The 18,240-nt window shown below is 42.7% G+C and overlaps 1 protein-coding gene across 7 annotated transcripts in view; it reads right to left on the bottom strand.

Annotated features, from left to right (window-relative positions):
• Positions 1 to 18,240, bottom strand: part of dnm1a (dynamin 1a) — a 129,210-nt gene that overhangs the window by 82,106 nt on the left and 28,864 nt on the right. For 5 of the 7 annotated variants that reach the window (XR_011980825.1, XR_011980818.1, XR_011980810.1 and 2 more), the window contains exons 3-10: positions 17,643 to 17,792; positions 16,568 to 16,771; positions 15,438 to 15,536; positions 13,469 to 13,629; positions 13,105 to 13,247; positions 11,106 to 11,241; positions 7,581 to 7,648; positions 5,225 to 5,363 (exon numbers count right to left, since the gene is read on the bottom strand). Coding sequence is in view for 1 of the 7 variants with exons in the window: in XM_072695869.1 (XP_072551970.1) it covers positions 5,225 to 5,363; positions 7,581 to 7,648; positions 11,106 to 11,241; positions 13,105 to 13,247; positions 13,469 to 13,629; positions 15,438 to 15,536; positions 16,568 to 16,771; positions 17,643 to 17,792 (1,100 nt within the window). In the remaining 6 variants the exon portion in view is untranslated. Of the gene's footprint in view, positions 1 to 1,862; positions 2,002 to 5,224; positions 5,364 to 7,580; positions 7,649 to 11,105; positions 11,242 to 13,104; positions 13,248 to 13,468; positions 13,630 to 15,437; positions 15,537 to 16,567; positions 16,772 to 17,642; positions 17,793 to 18,240 lie in introns of all 7 variants that reach the window. The other 2 variants (XR_011980816.1, XR_011980895.1) reach the window with 1 other exon arrangement.

Below are 18,240 nucleotides of genomic sequence, written 5' to 3'. Positions count from 1 at the left end.
CAGAAACGGATCGAGTGGACATGGGAATCGCACAAAGACGCAAAACGAAACTGTAACGGAAAGAAATCGCTCACAGAAAAAAAGACACAAGGAGATGAGAACGGAGTTAAAAGTGAGTGTAAAAGAAAAAAAGGAACTGAAAAAGGACGACGCCACTGAGCATGCGTGTCAATATGGCAAAACAGACTGTGACAATTTGGGAATTGTCAAAATGGCCATTATTTAGTAAAAAAAAACAAAATAAATACATATCAGATAAACTGGGATGAGAACACTAACATTAACTGGGTAAGTGTTAAGGATAGACCGAGTCAAATGTGCTGGACAGATGTGTATATTCTTCTATAGGTACTATGCAGAACATCAAATCCTAATGGAAGTTTTTATTATTGGAATCACTTTTATACAGTAATAACACAATTTGTGTAAACAAAAGATTAAATAATAAATAATACACTGTAATTATCCATTATCTATCAGTTCCATATTATTATAAACTCTGTTTTTTAATAATTTCTCAGATTTTATTGCTTTTATTGCTGATATTACTACTTTTAAATGCTGCTTTGTTTATTTATTCAGTTATTTTTATTTCTGTTTTATCCTAATGCTGGAGTTTGTGGGGGCAGCACAGTGGAGCGGCAGGTCGCCTGGGGTCTAGGGGTCTGTGGTTGTAGGTTCCAGCCTCACTCACTGTCTGTGAGAAGGGTGGTGTGGGTTTCCTCTCACCTCCCAGAAATACACACGGTAGGTAAAATGGCTAAGCCAAATTGGCAATACCGGCCTGAATTGCCTTATCCTAGGTGATAGTGTGTATATGAGTGCTTGTGAGTGTGGGGGTATTCCTGCCTGGTGCCCAGTGATTCCAGGTAGGCTCTGGACCCACAGAAGTCGTTTGCAGTCAGACAGGGGTTCTGATTTGATTCTCTAGCAATTCTACAAGCAGTTTCGTCTGAAGGTTTTCTTGTTGAGAGGAGCCCATGGTTTCTGGTTGCTGGGAGAAGGTTTGAGGAGTCAGAGAATTTAAAAAGCTTTGAAAATTGCATTATCTGATCTTTCCTAATGATGGCTATGAACAAGCCATGGCTCTGATAAGCTAATTAAGGTCTGAGACATTGGTAAAATTCTTTTAAAACTCTAAAATCATAAAAAAAAAGTTTTAACTTTATGCCTTTTGGAGATGTATTCATCTTCTGCTCACTGAATTAGTCACAGCAACACACCTTTTCTGCAGGGGTGCCTAAACTTTGCATGACGTTGTATAAGCTAAGTCATCCTTAGGATGGTTTGCAAGACAGAAATTCTCTTTGACAGATAATACAGTCTATTATTTATCATTTAATAGATTATTGATCAATGAAATATTGAAATACAGTCAAATCATCTAAAACACCTAAAATTATTAGTATTATTAGTAAAATATTAAGATATAAAAAATATTGTTAAAGATAAATGAATAGCACTAAACTTTGCAGTGAAATTTTCTCATTCTCTTGACAGATTACTGGCCTTGTAGGAGTAAAGAGCACTAGCTCTGGCTCAGAATTGCATTTTTCCCTTTGCTGTCACTCTTAAATTCTACACTATATGGACAAAAGTATTGAGACACATCTCTAAATCACTGAATTCAGGTGTTTCATTTAGTCCCATTGCCACAGGTGTATAAAATCAGGCCCCTAGCCATGCGGTCCGCCTTTACACAAAAACTGACAGACTGGGTGGTTCTAAAGAGCTCACTGAACTCCAGGGACCAGACTGACAGCTATGAGTATGGAGGGTTTTTCTGTTTTGAGAGTCCAGCCATCGGTCTATCCCTACACCTAAGACGGGCGCAGACGAACGAGGCTTCTTTTGCGCATTACCTTTTCACTACACTTTCGTATGGTGGAGGTCAGTTCACTCACTACCATATCTATACACTTGAGACACGGAGACTTCAGCTTTTGGATCTGCTTTTTCACTATGGCCTCGAAGGCCAGGTCAGGGGTGAACAGGCCCGTCCTGTAGAGGAAGACGGGAGGCACAGGAGAAAAGGGGGTGAAGAGAGAAAGAGAGAGGACAGAAAGACAAAGAAAGAGAGGAGAAAGAGGGACAAAGGCAGGGGGGCAGAGATAGAGAGGGAGTATAGGGAGAGACAAAGAGATGAAAGACAGAGGACAGAGGTACAAATAGATGGAGACAAGGGAGAAATAGACGAAGAACAGAGAGACAGAGGGAGAAGACAGAAAGAGTGAGAGAGAAGACAGAAGAACAGAGGCACAGTGAGACAGAAAGAGAGAGGACAGAAAACAGAGAGAGGGGGACAAGGAGAGACAGAAGGAAATGAATGGGACAGAGAGAGGAGTTCTGGGAGAGGACAGGGAACAGGGACAGAATAAGAGTGACAGACAGTGTGACAGAGAGAGAGAGAGAGAGAGAACAGATGGACAAAGAGATGGAGAGACACAGACAGAGAGAGGGGAAGAGAGAAGTCAGAGGGACAGAGAGAGAGGGGATGATGGGGAGGCAATAGGGTACAGGAAGAGAAAGAGAGGACAGGACAGAGGGACAGAGCGGAAGAATAGAGGGAGGCAGAGAGAGAAAGAGAGAGAGTAAAGAGGGACAAGAGAGAGAGAGAGAGAGAGAGAGAGAGAGAAGAAGAGAGAAGACAGAGGGACAGAGAGAGAGAAAGATAGAGAGAGAGAGAGAGAGAGAGAGAGAGAGAGAGAGAGAGAGAGAGGACAGAGATAGACAGAAAGACAGAGAAGGCAAGAGAGGACAGGAAGAGAGAAAGAGAGGACAGAACAGAGGGACAAAGCGGAAGAATAGAGGGAGGCAGAGAGAGAGAGAGAGTATAGAGGGATAAGAAAGAGAAAAATAAAAAGATGGAGAGAGAGACAAAGGAGGGGTACAGAAGAGAGAAAGCAGGTGGAGGGACGGAAGGACAGATAAGACAACACAGAGGAAAGAAAGGCAAGTCAGAACTTCTACTTTCTCTTCAAGCCATTCAGCAGAGGACTGAGATCGCCCCACCAGAGAGTGTGTGTGTGTGTGTGGGGGGCGGCCTCAGTCTGCCCTGTCCACCGGCCAACAGCTCAAAGCTCGGACTGCAGCTTTACACTCACACGCAGGCCAGTCAGCAAACTCCTCACATTCCACTCTCAGTGACCACCCCAAACCCCGGCCCCAGCCATTTCTGTAAAAGAGAACCTTTAAAACAGTAAGAAACTCTACACTTCTTCTTTAAAGCTTTTTTAAAGGTTCTTCACAGATACACTACATTGACAAAAGTATTGGGACACCTGCTTTACTGTTCACTGTTTCTTACAAAAGCAAGGGTATTAAAAAGAGTTTATTCTGCTTTTGTTGGAGTAACTGTCTCTACTGTCCAGGGAAGAATGCCTTCTACTAGATTTTGGAGGAACATTGCTGTGAGCATTTGATTGCATTCAACGACAAGAGTGTTAGTGAGGTCAGGATGCTGGATGATCACCAGTCCACCTCATCCAAACGTACTGGAAGGCAGGCATTAGGCATGGTGCCAATATGGAACCACTATAAAGAACCAAAAGTGGTTCTTCTATGGCATCGCTTAAAGAACCCTTTGGAGCAGCTTTCATTTTAAGAGTGTAATATGGGGGGGGGGTGTGGTCTGCAGAATCGGAGCATGTCTGTACTGACTGACCTTAAGGAGCATTGCTGCAGTCTTTCAAGCTGGTATCTGGACACTGACGTCTGAATGCTGGGTGTGTATTGTGTGCTTGGTGCTACACTCTACTGTACAATGGAGAAATAATCATTAACATTGGAGTTTTTCTGAGCTGGATTAGTTTAGCAGAGGGGGGGGGGGTACACTGAAGTACAGCACCAACGTAACTTCCCAAAATTCCCACAGATAGCCTGGTGTGAAAGCCCTTAGTCTGAAAAAAGTTGTGGTCATCTCATGATTAGACCAGAGGATAGTCCACATTGTCATATTTATTAATATCATTTGTGACCTTTGATTCGTCATTTAGTTAAATTAATTAGTCATTTAGTCAATTAAACAGCTCCTTATATGGGTGTTAAGTGATTATTTACTCTAATTATTATTATTATTAAAACTCTAATATTACAATAAATAATGATAATAATAATACAGATACAGATCTAATATTTACTCAGATGCTTAGATTACTTACACAGGGGCTTTTACTTTCTAGGTTTACTGCCAAACGGTATTGACTAGCTTTTTTTGGCACGGCTCTTTAATCTTCTTTAATCTTTTCACAATGGTCTTTAGTATCAATAATTCATTATTATAGTTTAATTTTAATTGAGCTAACTGATCATAGCCAACAAATAACAACCTGTAATATGAAATATTTACTTAGTTGCATAAAAAAACAGTTCTGTTTTATGGTTTTATGGTGTCATATTTATAGTAAATACAGTTCATAGTTACTAACTAGTAACTAGTGTATTTTATATTATGCATATGCTATTTATTATTTTGCTTAATAAGTGGTGCATAATAAGTTTTTAATGCTTATGTAAATCATCCATAAATAGTAATGTATATACATTTAAATATAACAACAATAATAATAATAATAATAATAATACACTGGTTTACTAATTTATTGACATTATTCTAGTTAAAATGTACATATAACCACTGTACTTGTTAATAATTGTAAATGTAAATATTTACTATTTCAAACAACATTTATTAATGTGTAAGTAACAAAGATAATAAGTAACTCAGTACAAAACTACTACATTATGATTCATATTTAATTAATATTAATACTCATGGCTCAAAAATCATGGCTCTTCCAGGTAATCACTTCAGTTACAGCACCTCCCCAGGTGAATGCAATCCAGTCTGAAGCTGCTAAAGCTGATCATTTATTGGAAAGCTCCAAAAATTATTCCAGTTGTTTGTTTAAATCTATTCTACTGAAACAATCCCTCTCTCTGGCCACGTCCACCCAGCAGTGGGACGCCGGCGTCCAGACATTTCATTCTGTTCAGCACAGCAAGCTAAGTGTGGCCATGCCATGGCCATTCTCCCAACGATCATCTCTTTCTGAAGCTGCTAGCACGCACAGAAACCCACTCGCATGCACCACCCATTCCCACAGGTCCCTGTAAGAGCCAGGGGCCAGTCGGGGAACGCAGAGATGCTTGTGGGTAGTGTTTTTCTGAGGGGGTGGGGGGTGGGTAGCTAGGATATACTGCCACCCTCCACAGGGGCTTTTACCTTCTTGGTACACTGCCTAACGGTATTGACTAGCTCAGAAATGACCATGTCCACACATTTCTGGCACGGCTCTTTAATCTTCGAGATCTGCCTTTTCACAATGGTCTCAAAGGCCATGTCCGGGGTGAAGAGGCCAGTTCTGCCCGTCAGAGAGGAGATTGACAGGCCCAAAAGAAAAAAAAAGAGGAAAAGTGAGGAAGAAGAGGAGAGGGTCGGGCAGAAAGAAGAGTGTTAATCGAAAAGGATGCTCAACCCACTCCAAAAAATGCATCATAACAAATATGAGGGCAAAAAAAGAAAATTAGCATTGGTTAATATCTACAAAAACACATGGTTGACATTACTCAAAAACCTTGTAACTCCAAAACAGCAACTTTACAGGAGACGGAACAAATCTTCATAGCTTTCTATGGAAATGAACTTAAATTATTACTATTATTAATTCCCAATGATTTTGAAGCATTTCTATTGGCCCATTTACCACTAAATTTGGAAAGACCAATGATCAAAGGAAGCGGCAAACAAAAGGAAAATGGCAAACATGGTGATACAAGGTTATTGTGTGACAGCAACAATACAATACATTACACAAAAGCACACAGTCTAGCAGTACAAAGAAAATTGTGACTCAATTATAAAACGGAACTGGGTGAAGGCTGGAATATCACTGCAACAGCTACTGCAACAGCTGTCTCCAACAGTCATCAGTAGTCTCCAACAGTCATCAGTAGTCTCCAACAGTCTTCAGTAGTCTCCAACAGTCTTTTAGTACTCTCCAAAAGTCTTCAGTAGTCTCCAACAGTCTTTCAGTACTCTCCAACAGTCCTCAGTAGTCTCCAACAGTCTTTCAGTACTCTCCAACAGTCTTCAGTAGTCTCCAACAGTCTTTCAGTACTCTCCAACAGTCCTCAGTAGTCTCCAACAGTCTTTCAGTACTCTCCAACAGTCTTCAGTAGTCTCCAACAGTCTTTCAGTACTCTCCAACAGTCCTCAGTAGTCTCCAACAGTCTTTCAGTAGTCTCCAACAGTCTTCAGTAGTCTCCAACAGTCTTTCAGTACTCTCCAATAGTCTTCAGTAGTCTCCAAAAGTCTTCGGTAGTCTCCAATAGTCTTCAGTAGTCTCCAACAGTCTTTCAGTACTCTCCAATAGTCTTCAGTAGTCTCCAACAGTCTTTTAGTACTCTCCAAAAGTCTTCAGTAGTCTCCAACAGTCTTTCAGTACTCTCCAACAGTCCTCAGTAGTCTCCAACAGTCTTTCAGTAGTCTCCAACAGTCTTCAGTAGTCTCCAACAGTCTTTCAGTACTCTCCAATAGTCTTTAGTAGTCTCCAAAAGTCTTCTGTAGTCTCCAACAGTCTTCTATAGTCTCCAACAGTCTTCAGTAGTTTTCAACAATCTTCAGTAGTCTCCAATAGTCTCCAGTAGTCCTCTGTAGTCTCCAACAGTCTTCTGTAGTTGTTGTGGTCGTTGGTAGTCTCCAATAGTCTCCAATAGTCTAAAATAGTCTCTTGTATTCTTTATTCTTCAGTAGTCTCCAGTAGTCTCCAATAGCCTTCAGTACTCTCCAGCAGTCTTCAGCAGTCTTCAGTTGTCTCCAATAGTCTTCAGTAATCTCCAATAGTCTTCAGTATTCTACAGTGGTCTCAAACAATCTTCAGTAGTCTTCAGTAGCCGTCAGTAGTCTCCAGTAGTCTTCTGGAGTCTCCCATTTTATCCAGTCATGTTCAGTCTTTAGCTTTGGGGTAGCTGTGGCCTAGCTGTGGGACCAGAAGGTTGCTGGTTCAATCCTCTGGACTGGCAGGACATAGAGTTTTTTTTCTTCTTAATGCTTTTCATTTCTCCTCACGCAACATTCATGGCTGATGTGCCCTTGAGCAATGGTTCCTCGGGTGCTGAGGTGGTGGATGCTGGTGTTGCTTCTCACTTCCCCAGTTCACTAGTGTGTTTTCCCTGCTATGGATGGGTAAAATCTGAAGGTTGAAAATCTGTTAAACTGCCATGTGACAGCTGTAAAGTGTTCCTAATTCTAGCAAGTAGCAAAGTATGCCTGTGGATCAGTAACAGTACTGTGTACATGGAACAACTTACAACCAGTTACCCGAGGCAAGCAGAACCCACCCACAGCCAGTCCTGGCTTAAAGTGAGTCCAGTTACCTTATCAGTGCAAATCAAATCTAATCAAATGCTGCTCCACCCGTGTATCTATTAGAGTCATCTAGACTCGCCCTTGGGCAGGATGGGGGCTCAAGGTGCAGCAGTGATTAGATGTGTTGTAATTGAGTTGCTTTTGTTTTGGACAGACAGGCATGAACACACAGACAGAAACACAGCGGCAAGGAGACAGGGGGCAGACGTGCCTGATGCCGTGAATGTTCTTGATGGCGTAGCTGATCTCCTTGCGTAGCTCCTTCTCATCAAACTCCATCTGCAGAGAAGAGAGAGAGAGAGTAAGGCATGAGCTTCATCCTACCAGATGAACAGTGACCAGAGCAACGTACGTTAGACAGGGGGAGAATCTAAAGTTAGGAGTCTTGCCCAAAGACTCTCATTGGTATAGTGTGGTGTGCTTGCCCAACCAGGAACTCAAACCCGAGACTGCCATGGGGAAGGTGGTGTTGATACCCACTACACTACACCAACCATGCCAGTAAGTGCATAGCATCTCAATATAATTATGCAACAGTTGCTGTCATCCAATGAGTCCAATCTCACAGTTTCACAGAGTTAGCCATTTAGCATGCTAAAAAAAGGTTACCTTTCTACAGTATTTATTGCAGTGCATTGTGGGATTGTCATAGTGCACTGAAAGTGAATAGGGTGCAGTTTCGGAAACAGCCAATGTAATTTAAAGCAGGATTATGCAAGAATATGTGTGTTTTCGCTCCTGGGCTCCCCCTACAGTTGGGGAGTGTGATTCACTTTTACTCTACTGCAGTAAATACAAATCACGTCCAGTGTGTGTTAGCAACATTAGCCTAGAATCTCCAGTTGGAAACTAAAGAAGTCAGACACTTAAAATTCACTATAAGGACAAAAGTATTGGGACACCTGCTCATTCATGGGTCTTCTGAAACCAAGTCTATTAGAGTGTATCCTGCTTTTATTGGAGTAACTGTCTCTATTGTCCAATGAAGAAGGCTTTCTACTTGATTTTGAAGAAGCACTGCTGCAAGGATTTGATTGCATTCAGCGGCAAGAGCGTTACTCTCGTTCAGGGTTCAGGATGTTGGAAGATCACCACCCCACCTGCCCAGGTTGATGTTTATCTGCTGTAGAGGGTCATATTCCATTGGCAACACTTTTTAACAGGGACTAGACAAGCTGTGAGGAGGACTTTACAGAGCTGAATGCATTCATTTGAAGGGGTGTCCACAAACATTTGGACATATAGTGAAGCTTAGCTGATGGTTCCTGGTTAAATATTAACAGTCTACTATCAGAATCTGATTGTATGGGAAAATAAATGAGTAAAATAAGGAGTGCAGGGTTTCAGTGCCCCATGCTTGAGCTGCCCACACCCAGGACTACTCAGCTACTCATTTCCCCTGTTACAGAAACTCTCAGTGACTAAGAGGGAGGGCAGGACCGCTTTCGTATTACCATTCATGTCACTTTTCTCTCTGAGGACGCTCGGGCGTCTGACTTATCCCAAGTTATAGAGGCCGGCTTCTGAATGATCTGCTCGTTCCGAAAAGAGAAACATGCTAATCTACAGCATGCTCGTCTCGACGGACACCCTGGATTTCACCGCTCATGTCTGAGCAGCTAGAATGCAGCAGAGAGAGACTGCAAGCAGCTGGCTGCTTCTCACTCTCGAGCAGCACTTCCTGTTGGGTCGCTCCAGACAGTGTTTTATTGTATGTGTGTGTGTGTGTGTGTGTGTGTGTGTGTGTGTAGTTTTTCTTTTCTCAGAAAGCGGGAAGGCGAATGTTTTACTCATAAAGCCTGCAGTCAGGGCCCGAGGGAGGCGCGAGTTTGAGCTGTGACTCACTCTGGAGCTGCTAAGTGATAGCAGAGAGCCCCATGATGCTTCTCCATGCACACACACACACACACACACACACACACACACACAGGAGAGTTGGAATATAGTAATCATGGCAAGGCCCAGCTGCCCTAAATCCCTGTTGAACTTGCTGTTTTCGCTATTCAGGCAGATGAAGTGCTAATTATGCGACAGTTGAGCAACTGAGCATACTAAATAAATGCAAAATAGAGAACTGTGATATTATTGGACTGTTCTTGCTAATTCTTCATTATTGTGTTCAAACCAGCACAGAGCACACTCCGCAAATGGCTAACGAAGGCGACAAAGGAGCCTGCGTATGCTAGCGGGATGTGCCACATCTTCAGACCAGATACCAAGTAATGCTAGTCTCCTCCACAGACCAAGACTGGAAATATAAAGACCCAGGATCTTGTGACACAAAGGTGACGCAAATTTTGAAGGTAATTAGTAAATCCCTCTGCCATTAAGACCTCCTATCCAACAGCTCTGTGGTTTGCTAACCGGGCTCGTTTTGAAGCTATTCAGGAAGATTGTAATAATGTAATGATGTAATAATGTTTTAAGATTATTATCAAACTCACATTATCTGATTGTATCTTATTACTGAAGTGTTCTTGGAGTTTGAAAGGTTCCCTGGAAAGGAGGATTGTATTTATTTTGGAATAGATGAATAACGAGAGTTCGGTACATGAAAGTGACAAACTTCAAACCTGTAGTTCCTCCCTTAAAAGAACATCCAGCAGCTCCTAAACAGAACTGGAAAACAGGCCAATTCCAAAACCCCAAAACTGTTACATCACAGTCTTGACCCAAAATTGAAATAAGCCCCGCCCACTAGAGAAAGTCCTCCTGAGACATGGCCAGTCATTTTTGTCCACTGTGGAGGACACACGTCTTTATATACTGTACATTCGATTGTTAACTTTTTCCCTGCTTAACCCACCCATTCCTAGCTCCCCCTAGCACTGGCAATGCTCCCGACACAAGGAGGGTAAGGACTTAACACATGCCTCCTCTGATACATGCAGAGCCATGCAAGCCTCTTTTCCATCTGTCGCTAATGTGGCATCACCGGACAGTTGACGCACTTGGAGCACCTGTGCTGGCTAACATCTCTTTAAGAGTGATGAGGGAAAGGGAGCTCCATCTACCCACCCGGAGAGAGCACGGGCAGTTGTGCTCTCTTGGATTCCGGCTGCTGATGGCAAAGCAGCATGGCTCTGGATTCGAACTGGCAACACAATAGACTGCTGAGCCACTCAGCCCAGAGTCAAGCACTATTTATGCAGTCTAATGAATCCTACTGTAGTTTTAAGACGACATCATGGGCTTTCTAGTGATGTCACAGTTCTGGGCCAAAAGTATTAGGACACCTGTTCGTTTATTGTTTCTTCTGAAACCAAGGGTATTAAACATTTGTTGGAGTAACTGTTTCTACTGTCCAGGGAAGAAGGCATTCTACTAGATTTTGGAGGAGCATTGCTGTGAGGATTTGATTGCATTTAGCGACACGAGTGTTAGTGAGGTCAGGATATTGGACTCTCACTATCCCACCTCATCATCCCCAACTCCCCAAGTCACCCCAAAAGTACTGTATGGAGCACCAGCCATCATTCCAGAGAACACAGTTCTTCCACTGCTCCACAGCTCAGTGCTGGGGGGCTTTATACCCCACTAGCCTACACCTGGCATTAGGCAGCATGGTGCCAATAGCTTTATGTTGATCTGCTGTAGAGAGTCCTATTCTATTGGCAGTATTTCTCTACAAGGATTTGGGTTGTCTGCAAGTACAAGGATGGTAGGAGGATGGTACATTAACATCATGTCAGTATGTGTGTGTGTGTGTGTGTGTGTGTGTGTGACCTTTCCACACCTTGACCAGTTCAAAAGGGAAGCGCTCGTGGAAGATGCGGTTGATCCTGGCACCCCCAGAGAGCTCGTAAGTGTCGATCTGGTCACCGGAGCCTTCAATGCGCTTCTCAAAGTCCACAGAGAACTGCTGCACCATCCTGGACACAAGTGGGACACATCAGCCAAAAGGAATGTGTCTGTGTTAGTATATACAACTGGAGCAGTGTGTAAGTGTGTGTGTGGTGCAACGTCCAGTCATATATCACAAGGTTTAGTATTATGTATACATATAATAATATAATATTATATATGATATATGACTGGACGTACCCTATATATGATATATATGATATATGACTGGACGTCGCACCACACACACACTTACACACTGCTCCAGTTGTATACACTAACACAGATTGTCGCACTGTCTGCTGCTCTGCCTGCATCACATTGCCTTCCACTCACCTCACATTAAAAAACGAATGGGGGGACACAGAATTACCTACAGATGGGCTACAGTCTTTAACTGTAAGCCTATACAGTAGAGCAATACGGCAGGTGGAGCTCATAAAGCGGCCTGGGACATTTCAACTGGAATTTAATTTCTGGAAAGGAGGGCATTTAGCTGTTTTTCCGAGCAGGATTACTCGCTGATAGTTGACGGTAAGTTGATGGCACCACAATGGTTAGCTAAGGTACGCCTTGCTGCAAATACCAGCATGCAGCCACCCACACAGTGCGGGCCTCAGGATTCATATCGGATTATATGTTTGTTTTTGTCAATTTCCGATCCACTGATTTTGGCCAGTATCGAATCTTGACCGTCACTAAGTATCGGACCTGTGCACCCCCACTGTTATTGCATGGACTGTTAATGTGTAATTACACAGTTATTACAGACACTGTATATAAAGTGCTTTATATAATAACGTTTTTTAAACTACAATCCAAACATTAGGATCATCTCAACTGACTACAAGAGATTTTATTCAGATATGCTTTGCAGAAAGAGTGGGCACCATGGCAACCACCACTTATACCCTGGTAACTACTAATCAATATCCTAGCTGGAACCACTTGGAAGAGCAAAACCTTCATGAACCAACCCTACAGCAACCACCAGAGATACCTGGCAACACCACAGCTGGAACACTTTAATAACCATGTAGTAACACCCTATGAAACCAGCAGGAATACTATAGCATCTGCCTAGCGACCATTAGCAACACCCTAGCAACCACCAGGGAACTGCCACTAAAAAGATGCGCAATCACTTTGCCTTTTCGTCAGTAAAGGGTCTTTTCTAGTTTACGTTCGAGGAAAAACACAAAGACTAGTTTCTGCACACTTTCAACAATAAAATATGATATAATATAATTATAATATATTATATATTTAATTTAATATAAAAAATATAACAGATTGCACAATTTATTAAGGCAAAAACAAGTTGCACCAACTTATGCTTTGGATGATATTGATGATACTGTTTAAAATAAGAATTTATTACAATTATAAGCAATTATTAAGCAATTATTAATGAATTATTAGCAATTATTAAGATTTTTTCTTTTAAAGATGAATGTTTTTTTAGTTTTTTTTTAAAGAATATACATTTTAATGGTGCCTGTCTCTCTCCGCTTCCTGTATTGAGTTCTCAGCAGTCAGTAGGCAGAAAATGAATCGCTCATGTCTGTCATGTAGTGACACTGCAACGCTACCTAGCATTTATCTAGCATTGACCTTTGACACAAGAACAGGAATCCTGGAAAATAAATATTAAAAATGGAATAAATATAAATATCTAAATGTTACTTGTCACACTGTCTGCTGCTCTGCCTGCATTGCATTGCCTTCCACTCACCTCACATAAAAAAATGAATGTGGGGACACAGAATTACCTACAGATGGGCTACAGTCTGAATGCCTGTACAGTAGAGCAGTACGGCAGGTGGAGCTCATAAAGAGGACAGGGAGTATACCGTGTGTGTACAGTACATGTGTGGCAGTGAGTTACTGACTGCAGCAGGGCCTTGGTCTTGCGGGACGGATCGTCTGGGCGGAAGTTCTTGTACTCCTCCACCTCTTTCTCAATGGACAGCAGCTGGCTCTGGAGCTTAGTGCGCAGCCCGGGCAGCGTGTCACGGATGTGATTGGTCAGTTGCTAGAGGGGGAAACATGGGAGGGATGGTCAGAGATGAAATACAGCACGTAGAAACTTCAGAGATAGAGTGAACACAGCCTGAAGTGTTTAATCATGAGCTGGCGACTCGTTTTGGGTTTGCTAGAGCAGGGAAAACACTAGCATGGTGGGTCGACACAAAGACCCCCTGAAATGAAGCCATTTGATTTATCAGATTTCTCTCTTCATCTCTTTCATCTCACCTGGTTGAGCACTTTCTGCAGGTAAGGAGTTCCCATGCGGTCTGCAAGGTGTCTGTAGGCTGGATGGGAGAGGAAAAACTTCCTCTCTGCAGCCATAGCAGCGTTAATGTCCTTCTTCCCATCAATGTCTTTCTGACTGCGGTTCACCACGCCGATGTAGCCTGGCGGAATACCAGACAGGATTTCACCACATACACAATTACTGTAGCTGTAGGACAGTTTCTAATACAGTGACCAAAGATAATGCAGCAGTGAGTGGAAGTAGAAGGTAGGTGTTTCTAATAAAGTGGCCAGTGAGTGGAAGTAGAAGTTAGGTGTTTCTAATAAAGTGGCCAGTGAATGGAAGCATAATATAGGGGTTTCTAATAAAGTGTCCAGTGAGTGGAAGTAGAAGGTAGGTGTTTCTAATAAAGTGGACATTAATGTGATAAAATGAAAGTGGGAAGCCTACCACAGAAAGCACCACTGAAGGACAAAAACACACATTTCCTGTTCTGCTTAACTTCTCTCAAGCATTCTCTCCCCTGCCAGCAGCTCCTTTAGCCTGCGAGCCAGAAGTCTTATAAAATATGCTTGTGGTTTCACATGTTACATGAGTAAGTTACAGACGCTGGGAAGGTACAGACAACGTATGATGGAAAAAACTTCAGAGCAGATCCCAGCTCTACCCGGGGCCCAGCGGAAAAATGGAGCGTCAGCATAATGCATTCAAGGGTTTCCCATAAATATGTTTTATTGCTAAGCAAAAAAAGTAACAGAGGTTTTTTTCCAGATGTGTCGCTGAAATCAAGACATTGTTTTTTTTTCCTCTAACCCTTGGGTGCTCTCTCTCTTGCGCTCTCTCTCTCTCTCTCTCTCTCTCTCTCTCTGTCTCTTGTTCTCTCTCTTTCTCTCTGAAATGCTCCAGTGACTCTTTCAACCTTTAGTCCACTAGAGGGAGCCACTGAGAGAAGCCACTCGCTGACAACTATGTGTCCTCTACACACACATCTCTCTCTCTCTCTCTCTCTCTCTCTCTATCTATCTATCTATCTATCTATCTATCGGTTTGTCTGTCTGTCTCTCTGCCTGTCTGTCTATCTATCTATCTATCTATCTATCTGTCTATCTGTCTGTCTGTCTGTCTGTTTGTCTGTCTATCTATCTATCTATCTATCTATCTATCGGTCTGTCTGTCTGTCTCTGTCTGTCTCTCTGTCTGTCTATCTATCTATCTATCTATCTATCTATCTATCGGTCTGTCTGTCTGTCTCTCTGTCTGTCTGTCTGTCTGTCTGTCTATCTATCTATCTATCTATCTATCTATCTATCTTTCTATCTTTCTGTCTGTCTGTCTGTCTGTCTATCTGTCTGTCTGTCTGTCTGTTTGTCTGTCTATCTATCTATCTATCTATCTATCTATCTATCTATCGGTCTGTCTGTCTGTCTCTGTCTGTCTCTCTGTCTGTCTATCTATCTATCTATCTATCTATCTATCTATCTATCTATCTATCTATCGGTCTGTCTGTCTGTCTCTCTGTCTGTCTGTCTGTCTGTCTGTCTATCTATCTATCTATCTTTCTTTCTATCTATCTATCTATCTATCTATCTATCTATCTATCTGTCTGTTTGTCTGTCTGTCTGTCTGTCTGTCTGTCTATCTATCTATCTATTGGTCTGTTTGTCTGTCTGTCTGTCTGTCTATCTATCTATCTATTGGTCTGTTTGTCTGTCTATCTATCTACAGTAGACCCCATCAGAACAGATGCAGGTCAACATAAATCCAGTAAAAGGAGCAAGAGCTTCTCATTCTAAAGAAGAAGAAAGTAGGTGAGATCTTGTGAGCTAGTCGGAAGAGCTAAGTTTGGTTCCAGGTTTCTGGACGCTCCTCAGTCCAGCCAGCACAGCGTGGGTGTGTTCAAATTTACCATCATTACTCCCATGAGGAGAGCTTGGGAGCTAGCTGATCTTGTAGGTTAGCTCCTCTCACCTCTGCGCAATGGCAGCAACTTGTTCTCCAGAATATCCCGAGCGTCCGTCCCTTCATCCATCAGATCCAGCTTAGTGATCACGCCAATGGTGCGCAGGCCTGTTCAAACACACACACACACACACACACACAATATAAGCACTGCATGCAAAATGATCTAAGATACATGAAGCGGCTATTTCCACACATAAGAGAAAACAAAACCGTGGGGTCTGTCTCTGTCTCACAGAGCAGGATTTCTTACTTGGCCAGCCAGCTTCAAGCCTACTTCTATATAACCCTAGATCTTCGTACACTTCTGGACCATCAAGGATGAGCTCTTGCAGAAGGTGGACATCCTATAAGCTGTTTTACTGTGAATACATAGTCACATGTAAAATGGCATGTTTTGTTGATGTTCTAAGTATAAACAAGGGAACAGATCTTCTACAGTCCATCAGATATTTCGCATATTCATTTATTTATAATGGCTGTGCAGCTAAAGTGTTTTTTTTATCTTTCAATCAGTTGCTAGGTGGTTGCTATGGGGTTGCTAGGTTGTTGCTCAGTGGTTGCTATGGGGTTGCTAGGTGTTTGCTATGGTGTTGCTGGATGGCTGCTATTGTATCCCATGTGCTAGGTTTTCCTATGGTTCTTCAAGTGGTTGCTAACGTGTTGCCAAGTGGTTGCAGTGGTACCCCATGTGGTTGGTCTGGTTTTAGTAGCATATTTAAATCATCAGGACATAAGAGGGGAATTTGGGTGCTCCAGTTTACCGCTAGAGCACCCAAACCTGGGATCTCATTGCTGTCCCACAAAAACCTTGTATCTTCATCTTGCCATGTTTCACCTTTAGATGTAATGTGAATCTGACAGATCATGTTGCACGGACCAATAGAAATGCTCCAAAATGACTTGGCATACCATCTTTCAACATGAACTTCCATTGAATGTAAATAAGCTTTTTTCCCCTTCTCATGTAAAGATGCTAAGGGAAATTTGGGGAAATCGATCGTGCTGGCTATTTCCTGCTGCAGTTTGAATAGTCTTTCCAGTCAGGCTGACTAAACTGAATCAAATCAAATTGAATCAGAGTGCAACATGAGATTTAAGAATCACTTAAAAGCCTGTAGAAAAATGCAGCTCCTCACCTTGCGGGTCGACTTCTTTGGCAACCTTCAGGGCATCAGAGTTGGCGAGATCGGAGTTGGCAGGAGACACAGCCAACAGCAGGCAGTTCTCCTTAGTGACAAACTGCATCAGCATGTCCTTGATTTGGTGCTCGATGTCCGCTGGCTGGTCACCCACCGGCACTTTGGTCATTCCCGGAAGGTCCACCAGAGTCAGGTTCAGTACTGATTGGAGAAGAGAGAGCTTGTGATATTGGAAATAAAGCCAGGTAGCGAAAGAAGCATGTTATAGAGATGAGTGAATGTGAAGAACCTTTTAAAGATCTAAAGGTTTTTCTTCAGTCTGTTTACTGTTTATTCCCATCTGCAGGTCAGAACTCCTCCTATCACATGAGGGGAGGCCTTCCTATTCTCAGACTCCTGAGAACCCTCCATGGAGGGAATGTGGTGTTGATGGGATTTGATGCGTATGACCTCCTGAGTCTCTTGATAAGCAGGCAGTTAGACAGTCGCTCCACTCTAGAGCTGGAAAGCCGTGTTCATTTCTGTGTCTGAGAAAGAAGGGGAAGCTGAATCTACTCAGAACTGTGTTTGTGTGCAGTGTCATTTCACAGCTCTAGACCGGCCCTACGGTCTAACTGCTGCTCTTTCTCAAGTGTAAGGAGATCATAAATTGAAATCCCAGCAAGGGCTAAGAGCTCCACTGTCAAAAGCCTTCCTCCAAGTTTGGGGACGTCATGTGGGAGTTCTAACCTGCAGATGCGAGTAAACAGTGAACAGACTGAGGGGGAGGAGCCACAGACTGAAGATCTTACACAGTATTTAATCAGGTTCAGCTGCAGCTTATTTCTGAATGCTTTTGGCTTATCTCATGTAGTGCTTATGTACCGCTGACCAAACACATGCAGAAATAGAAAATGTGAGAGTTTTTGACTAAACTAAGTTGGGTTAACTCAGAAAACAGCCTGTAATGAGTTACTGTATCAGTGTAAATTAGCCACACTTGTATATTTTACAGTGATTAGAAGAGGGTTAATCAGACTTAATCAAAATAAGTGTAACAGCACAAGAATGGAAAATGAGGAGTGTAGCTCACCGTTAGGGGAGTAAACTCTCAGGTTAATGGGCACCGGAGAGATGCCTTTATTCTGCCCGGTGGCACGATCCGTCTCGGCCTCAATCTCCTGTCGTACTTCATCAAATTCTGTGAACTTCTTCCCCTTACAGTGCAAAAACTCAGCATATTCTGCAAGAAAAAGAGAAGACAAGTGAAGAGAAGGCTATAATAAATGCTCTGTGATCAGTCAATAAATAATAAACATTAAATTAAACATTATCTGTGATTCTGTTTTACAGGAGACGGGGATGGGGTATTGGTAAAGGTAAAAGGTAAAAGGTGCACGTATTTGTCAGTGTACAGCGAATGTGTCCTCCGCATTTAACCCATCTGTGGTAGTGAACACACACACACACACACAAGTGACCTAGGGGCAGTGAGTACACACACACACCCAGAGCGGTGGGCAGCCAACTCCAGCGCCCAGGGAGCAGAGAGAGTGAAGGGTGTTACTCAAGGGCCCAACAGTGGCAGCTTGCCGAGCCCGGGAATCAAACCCACAACCCTGTTATTGATAGCCCGGCGCTCAGGACTTGGGTATTGAGGAGGACACCTGCTCATTCATTGTTTCTTCTGA

The sequence above is a fragment of the Salminus brasiliensis genome, chromosome 1, assembly GCF_030463535.1.
Source record: "Salminus brasiliensis chromosome 1, fSalBra1.hap2, whole genome shotgun sequence".
In the NCBI taxonomy this organism is placed as follows: domain Eukaryota; kingdom Metazoa; phylum Chordata; class Actinopteri; order Characiformes; family Bryconidae; genus Salminus; species Salminus brasiliensis.
Note: the sequence above shows the minus strand (reverse complement) of the source record. Positions and strands in the feature narration are given on the sequence as shown.